Source organism: Camellia sinensis, chromosome 5 (assembly GCF_055761805.1).
Source record: "Camellia sinensis isolate YWXY chromosome 5, ASM5576180v1, whole genome shotgun sequence".
NCBI classification, from domain to species: Eukaryota; Viridiplantae; Streptophyta; class Magnoliopsida; order Ericales; family Theaceae; genus Camellia; species Camellia sinensis.
Window position 1 is genome coordinate 194,803,707 of NC_138965.1, and position 8,339 is coordinate 194,812,045.

The 8,339-nt window shown below is 37.5% G+C and overlaps 1 protein-coding gene across 3 annotated transcripts; it reads right to left on the reverse strand.

Annotated features, from left to right (window-relative positions):
• Positions 1-992: 992 nt before the first annotated feature.
• TADA (tRNA arginine adenosine deaminase) lies at positions 993-8,031 on the reverse strand. Of its 3 annotated transcripts, XM_028201978.2 has the most exons (4): positions 4,536-8,031; positions 4,370-4,457; positions 2,647-2,774; positions 993-1,425 (listed from the first exon to the last, which is right to left on the reverse strand). In XM_028201978.2, exons 1-4 carry the CDS (start codon positions 7,814-7,816, stop codon positions 1,149-1,151), a joined length of 3,774 nt encoding a protein of 1,257 aa, XP_028057779.2. In that variant the 5' UTR covers positions 7,817-8,031; the 3' UTR covers positions 993-1,148. The 3 variants fall into 3 exon arrangements, with proteins under 3 accessions (XP_028057779.2, XP_028057780.2, XP_028057781.2); XM_028201979.2 differs by lacking the exons at positions 993-1,425; positions 2,647-2,774 and adding an exon at positions 3,543-4,214 and having other exon boundaries at positions 4,536-8,025; XM_028201980.2 differs by lacking the exons at positions 993-1,425; positions 2,647-2,774 and adding an exon at positions 3,543-4,228 and having other exon boundaries at positions 4,536-8,025.
• Between the last annotated feature and the right edge of the window lie 308 nt (positions 8,032-8,339).

Below are 8,339 nucleotides of genomic sequence, written 5' to 3' on the forward strand. Positions count from 1 at the left end.
CAGTCATAGTACTCACCAGTCAACAGCCTCAAAAATTATGATTCAAATGGAAGTTACAACTCAATGTAGTCGGATTCTAACTCATTCTCCTAACTCAATGTGGCAATTTATGATTTGCTACATAATGTTAGTATCGTGTCGTAATTCAATTACATTAAATTATAACTTTTGAAAATGTATATACAGACTAACCTTATATTATACATGAAATATTTTTAAGTTGATAGAGAAATGACATGGGACTGGCGAAAAGTGATGGTAGCAAACCCTACCTATCATTTTTTCTGGAACACAATGTGTGATCTTGACAGAAGACCTAAGCATTGGTACCCAGTCCCAATCAATTCTGTTGCTCCAAGGAACACTATTTAACAATATTTTTGTGACACATTATTATTAATCTTCAATGCCTGAAAAAGCCTCACCAGATGGAATGGAATACTCTGAAGGGCCTGTTTGTTACAACTGAAATGGGTCTGCTGTTTTTGTTTTTGGGTAAATTACACTCATCTCCCTTGAGGTTTAGAAAAAATGTAATAAATCTCATAATTTTGACATAATTACATTTAACTCATTTGAAATTTTAATTCATATATCACTTAACTCCCTTTTCATTAATAATTTGTTAGTTATATAGATTAAAAAAAATGATATTATTATATCTTTTAAACGAAAACGTATACTTTACATTGTTTATTTTTATATTTTTGCATTATCTGTGTAAATTTTAATTCATTTAACCTTATTAAAAAGAAAATTAATATAATTATATCAAAACCGTATGACTTACTATATTTTTTTCAAACTTCAAGGAGCTCATTGTAACTTAACCTTTATATATATATATATATATATATATATATAAAGTAGAAGCTAATTAACTTGAAACCTGGAAAAGAATGCTTTTAGATTTTGCTTAAAAACTATCAAATTGCAACTTTTAGAAAAACGTAATCTAGATGCAATCCCAACAAATACTTGAAACAATGAACTTTACTTCAAACAAACGCATGGCAATTTCATTGAAAATATGCGGAATAAACCACACAAACTGAACATTTTTATTTTGTGGATCAGTAAAATACATCAAAAACAACTTGAGTCGATCAAACGACAGTTGCTAATCGAAGACTGGTTTGTCTGATCCTTTACAAACAGAACATGATGCGGAAGGCATCATGCATCTTGGTGAAAAACTTCGAAGGATGGTGTGAAATGGGAAGATGAGAACGTTCTGTTGATGAGTCTGGTTTCTTGTCCTTCTCCCTTCTCCTTAGTTGGAAGAATTGCTGCATTATATCAGCACACTCTGCCGCCAATACCCCTCGCCTAATCGTTATCTTTGGGTGGAATGGGTGGACTGGTGCAGGCAGCTTATCCGTTGATTCTGACCCATTTCCGCCTTCGCTCCCAATGGGAAAAAGCCTGTAAAAATGATTATTATAGATCAAAATACAACGGAATTTCCAAAAAAGAAAATTAAAAATGAAAAACAAATAAATAATGGAATTTCATTCTCAGTCCCCAACCAAGGAAAGAAGAAACAATTGGAAAAGAGAAGAAAAAGATCCATGTCATCAAGTTTTTTTGCACTCTATGCTCCATTTGTTTTGACAAAAGACATTTTCTACAGATTAATTAAGTTTTTAAAACTAATGTACTAGTGAGTGGTGGTGGAGGCAGTAGTGATGGTGATGGCAGGGTGGAGGGGGTGGTGGTAGTGATGGTGGTGGCAGGGGTGGGGTGTCGGTGGTGGCGGAGTGGAGCCCCCCCCCCCCCCCCCCCCCGGGAAAGAAAATGAGAAGGAAAAGAGAAGAAAAAATCCCTCTTATCAAGTTTTTTGCACTTCAATGTGGAAAAATTCACTATAGCTCTTTCTCCACATGCTTCGGCTTCTATATTTAAGTAAAACTAACATGCAAATAATAACCAGTTTCATTGCTATCATCCGACTCGATCATAAACCATAACAGGATGGGCTTCATTTCAACCAGCTTCAATTGAAAACCAGTCCGGCCAAAGCTGGTCAATGCATATCATGCAAACAAGATGGGTAATATTTCCAAAATAGAAACCACTAGTCCACTATGTTAGGGAAGAATTTTACAATTGAAAATGCTGATATGCATAGTGAAAATCATGTCATAATACCACAGAATAACATTTGGAATTCCATTGGTGGGCCTCTAAACAAATACTAATAATAAAATTCAACAATTTAGTGATGCAGAAAGGGTATCTTAAATGGGCTCGTGTACAAGTGTCAGGTACAAGTGCGGATATGTATCTTAGTGTCGAATTCATCTAATTCACATGTCAAGGACACCTGAATAGGGCTATATTTCATATTTTTTAATTATTTTAAAAATATTTTAAGGATAAAATGATGCTTAAAAACAAGAAATTGCATTTAAATATAAAATAGAAATCTTATGCATATTATTTTGGGCGCATCTCCAACTAGGCATATCAAACACATGTTGTACCCTTACCCAAGTGTCAAGTGTCTAACAAGGGTACTTCACAAATTTAGAAGAGTCATGTAACATAGGTTCCAAGTAATGCTATAATCCACATTTTGTCTTCCATAAGAATGGGTGAAAAGACCATGATATCAATTATAGAGACAACAATTTTATTGCATACCTAATCCAGCTACCATCTGCTCCTAGGAGCTTATTGGGAGCTCCCCATACAACGGTGTCAACTCTAGCTTGAAGAATTGCTCCGGCACACATCGCACATGGTTCAAGTGTCACATATAAGGTAGTCTCCTGAAGGGAAAAAAAAAAATGAAAAAAAAATATATATTGTATGTACAGGTTAAAATAAGGAACCCTCATACAGCTTTGATAGAATCATAAAAAATGTCTATATGTAAAACTTATGAAGGATGCAGTTACTTTCAGTTGGTCTCCTTATAGCTTAAATAACCCAAAACATACCATATCACAATGATCTATTTTAAAGAAAAGAATTTTCAATATAAAGGATTGCAAAATCTAGAAATATTCAGCTTTACAATGGCCATCACAATTCCTATAAAGGTATACAATGGCCAAGATCACCATCTTATGATGGGTTTGGATGCTCTTTGAAAAATAAATAATTTTACTTTTGATCTCGAGAGCACTTCAAAATTACAATCCATCCATTTGAATAAAAGCTTGTGCTGTGAGTGGGTTTGAGAGTCTAATAGCAGCCATTTCATACAACTTATGCCAAATGTTAGGTCTGTACCCAATTTATCCTCCCAGCACCATCAAGTATCAGGAACTGACACCGTGAATGGCCTTATCCATCCTATCCATCCTTAGAAATTAAGGTCTCCACACACACACACACACAACAAACTTGATATATTTTGTCTGATATTAAAGATCCACAAATTTAGACACTATGCTAAAGCAAAATACCAGAAAGAAGATTGAATCTTTGTTATTCATGACATTCTAAATATACCCCCTCTCTCTTTTAGAGTGTACATACCAACTTGATGCATCAGTTATCACAAACTCAAGAGCACTTGGTAGAAGTCGCTGTTTTCAGGCAGAAGTACAGTTGTTATATATTATATTAAATAAAGTGAAGCTTACAATTCACAATTCAATACAATTCACAATGATTTGATTTTTGATTCGACAATAATGGGCACAAGAACTAACAAAGTGTCCTCCTATAATTCCTTTGGAATGAAGAGGAAAGTAATTGTGGTTTTAGAAGGAAATTGAGGGGTTGACAGCTAGCTAATTGAATTAATTGGAATACATCATTGAGTCAAACAGCTGCCAACCCTAGCGTCTTTTTATTCATCAGACAATCACTTTTGTTTCTTGAACTAAATCTACTCGGCATCTCAAACCCAGTACGCTGAGCTTGGCTGACCCCTAGGAGTCTGGTGCTTTTCCACTGCACCGATGACCCTTGCTCAATATTTTGTCATTCTAAGGACATTGCATGCAAGCACAATGAGATTTCCAGGGCATTCAGTACTTCAACCTTGAAAGAACTATCTTGCTGTCATACTACTCCTAAATCAGCTCTATCTCATATGTTGAACAAGTAAACCAGATAAGATCACACAATCTTCCAGGCAACACTAGCCACTAAAACCTCGCCTTGGTTCATAGTTCCACAGGGAGTTGCAATAAAGCATTCACTGACACTGGAGATTCTGTACATGGTACCACTAAAATTTCACCTCCAAACTGTTTCTGTAATAGCAGAACTAACACAAACTCTAAGCATTAGCACAACTGACGCAAACTATGGGCATGTATTTACATCATCGGCACAATGATCAGAAGATGAGTAAGAAATAAATCAAATTGAGCTAAACTAAAAATGAGTCAAAACAGCACCAACTTACCGCAAGCCTCCATGTACGGAGTACATTTGAAGCCTCCCGTATACAAATCATTTCTGCATGGGCGGTGGAGTCTCGCAATTCTTCCACTCTGAAAAAAAATATGTAACTATGAATTACACCACGCAAAGTCGATATCTTAAACAAGGAATAAGCAAGTATAACTCACAGGTTGCACCCACGAGCAATTATTTTTCCATGTTGTACCAGCACAGCCCCGACAGGAACCTCCCATATATCACCAGCCTTTTTGGCCTCTAACAGCGCTTCCCTCATAAATATTTCATCAATTTTTCGCTGCTCACTTTCAAGTTTATATGCTTCTTCCCATTCATCAAATCTATCTTTCATGACCTGATTGGTACGTTGAAGCTTTCTGTGTTTCAATTCCCCGCCCTTTCCCTCAGTCCCTGATACTTCAGTTAGACCAGCACCAATTAGTTGCTCCTTCTGCACCGATGAACCACTTCCAGATACATCGGTCTTACCATCTTCTGGAATTTCATCTACACGAGGAGATCTTCTAATGTGTAAAGAAGGCATTAGTACTGGTGGTTCCACTATTGCATCGTCAGAAGTACTAACATGGTTTTTTCTAGTTTCATTCCTTCCGAGATTCTCTTCACAGACTGAAGAAATGCCTTTGGATGCTGAGCCACTTGAAAAGGACTGTGTATTCCCTCCTACAGGAACTATTTCGTCCTTTGAACTTATTGAGCTGGACCCTTCTCCTTGACTTTGCGTGGGAATTGTTACTGGGTTTTGTTGATCAGAAGATTTGGAATCTTGTGACTTGCTTTTCTTTTCCCTTTTTACATTCTCATCATTGTTTTCATCTTGCTCATGACCAGAGAACCATGCTTCACTGCTAACTGATTGATTTGGCGAACTCTTTCCCCCCAACTTTAGAGTTGAATTATGGCTTTCAGAACTGGAAGCCCATCGCAATCGAACTATATCCACAATGATATTCCACATGGACCTGCCTGTTCTCTTGGCAACGGTATTGGTGGCTGGTGAATTTCTTTCTGGTACCTCTGTCTCAACAGGTTCCTGAACAGATGAATCCGTCACATTCCATATTTCATCTGAAGGCCCTTTTACACCAGAATTCCGGGAAGAGCGCCATGAGTCAGACTCCCTAGACTTAAAGTCTCCAGAACCATAATGACTTGAGCTTTTTTCCTGATGCTTATGGCCTTCATTCACCAACTCTGTTTCGGAAATTCTACTTTCCTTTTGGATTTCAGAACTTGAGACTTCATGTGTCATCTTCTCAACAAACTCACCCACAAAGTGCATGGAGGATTTCTGTAATCGATCAGCAGAACCCAGTGCATCTTCATGAGAAATAATGTACAAAGGCTCCACGTGGAGCACACCAATTTGTTGCACTGTAGGTTGAGTTTTCAATATCAAAGATGCTCGGGAACTAGAGGCCTCTTTTGAAGTTTCCTCACTGAAACTCAATGCCTTAGTGGGCCTTTGAGCCTCTTTTCTTGATCCAATTTGAACGACTCTTTCATCGGTCTGATTATGTCTTTCTGCGGTTTCCTTGGTCGATTTCACCATCAATGTCGAATATGTTTCTTGACTACTCATTGTCTTTTCAGACTGCCTTTGAGTGTTAGTAACTTGAGCATCACTCGAATGATCAAGTACTGCACTGCTCACATCTTGGGATCCTTTTCTTGATTCTGTTCTCCTAATAGCTTTTTGACCTGTTTGGAACTGTTGTCTGTTGGCATCCACAAATGAACTATCAGACTGCCTCAACGAAGCTGAAGTGTTATCAATATCAATCTCGTGCATATCTGATACTTCAGTCAACTGTTTTCTTCTATATTCCATCTGTCTGGAGTCCAATTGACTTGTTAAATGGGCTTGCTCTTGCATGTCCTGAACCGAACTCAAAATCAATGTTGATTTGTTGTCTATGTTCTTCAAACTAGATTTAGACTGTCCCTGTGAGCTATAGGTCCCTTTAACATTGATTCCTTGAATTTCTGACACTTCACTGAGTTGCTGGGAATTTCTTCTATAGTCATCTTTTCGGCTAATAGGGCCAGCTGTTTTAGCATGTTCATGTCTTGTTTCCCGAACCAACCCTTCTGCACTTATGTTTGCTTCCTTACCGCTGAAATGCTTGTCATCAGAGCTAGAAATTGCTTCAATATCACTGCTACGGATCTCTTGCATTCCAGTAGAATGTTTGTACTCCACTCTTGATTCAGACTGTCCAGCAATTTGGTCACTTCTTTGACTATATCGCTGTCTTGTTCCACCATCAATACTCACACGCAAAGTTGACTTTTCTTCCTTTTCATCAAATTTCCTTTGAGAAGAAAAATCCTTTCTATAACCAGATTCGTGGACTTCTGATAATCTTGTGTGCTTCTGTAACGATTCTTCCCTAGACTCCGTTTGTTCAATCGACTCGTCAGCAAGTTTTTTCTCAGTTGCTTTTCTCCAATCACATTCAACACCACTTGATGCTGCATACAACCCTACGGGAATTTTTTCTTGTTGCATAACAACCCCCTGTCTCTTTACATCTTCCTCAATTTCCCCCTCATATGTCGCTTCTCCACTTTTCACTGAATCCCTTTTAAACCCACTTGTCAATTCCCCTCCATATCCCTCTTGCCTAGCCTGAACTTCAACATCACCCTCAAATTCTCCTAACGAAGAACACGAGTAATAAGATGAGCAACTAGATCTGGATCCTTCTTTCCTCGCCCTACGTTTCTCACCCCTCAAACAATTTTCCTTATTTTCTTTTTGTCTACAATCCTCTTCCCTCAATTGAATCCTAACAGATGCAACTTCGCTCTTCGAATTACTCTCCAACAAACCCGAACCAACATTTTTCTTTTTACTACTGTAAGAAGTACGACCACCATTACTTCCCTTCTCCACTTCCACCCTCCTAGACGAACTACCACTTCTCTCCCTAAAGAGAAAACACTCCTCACCCACTACCTCAGTCAACAAGCTGAGAATTACTTCCACATCATCATCGACACAGTGCAAATGATGTCTCTTTCTCTTTTCCTCCGAAACCATACCCTTAAATCTTCCCTCTTCCCACCTCCCTCTTCTACCACTAACACTCCTCACCTTGAGAGGGCTTACATACCCACAACAACAACTACTCCAACCCGTCTCGTGAACCGGAAACCGGTGATAATACCGGTCTCCACCACCCAAAATCAGCCTCCTAGTACCTGACCACTGAATCAGAGCAGATTGGCCCAACCCATATGAAAAGCTAGGGCTTATGGGACATCTATATTGAGAATTTGCACAACAAGAACAGCATGATTGAGACGATAATGGAATTGGGTTTCTATCAAATCTATCATTCAAGTAAGAGCAGTCATTGAATGAAAAGGAAAGTGACCCATTACACCCAAGTGATAGAGTTGAACTAACATAAGTGTTGTACATTTCTTGATTTGTGTTCTCTAGAGAGAAAGAGATAGAGAGAGAGAAGATCTTACCTTGTTGGGTTCTGGGGAGTTAGTCAAATTGGTGAACTTTAATGGAGTTCATGTGAGTTTGTAGAGATCAGATTTTTGGAGACAAAAGTGAAAGATAGAGGTTCCGAATCCGATTGTGCAACAAACGTGCAAAGTGGCTGAGTTGACACCGGAGCTGGCTCCGAGTACAAATCGGTTTAGCCTTTATTTTATTATTCGGATAAATTATAAATGTACCCTTGAGTTTTGATAAAATACAAATTGCCCAGTATTTTAGAAAATTACAAATATTTCAAAAAAAATTATTTAATAGAATTAATAAAAAAAAAAACAATTTTCTAACTACTTTTTTATACAACAATAAAATTATAGGAATTTTTATTTAAAATATATTTCTAACATCATTAAATCTATTAATTGACTTGATAATTTATTAATAAAATGAATTATTTGTTATACGATTATAAACTTGAAGAGATGTGATGTAATTT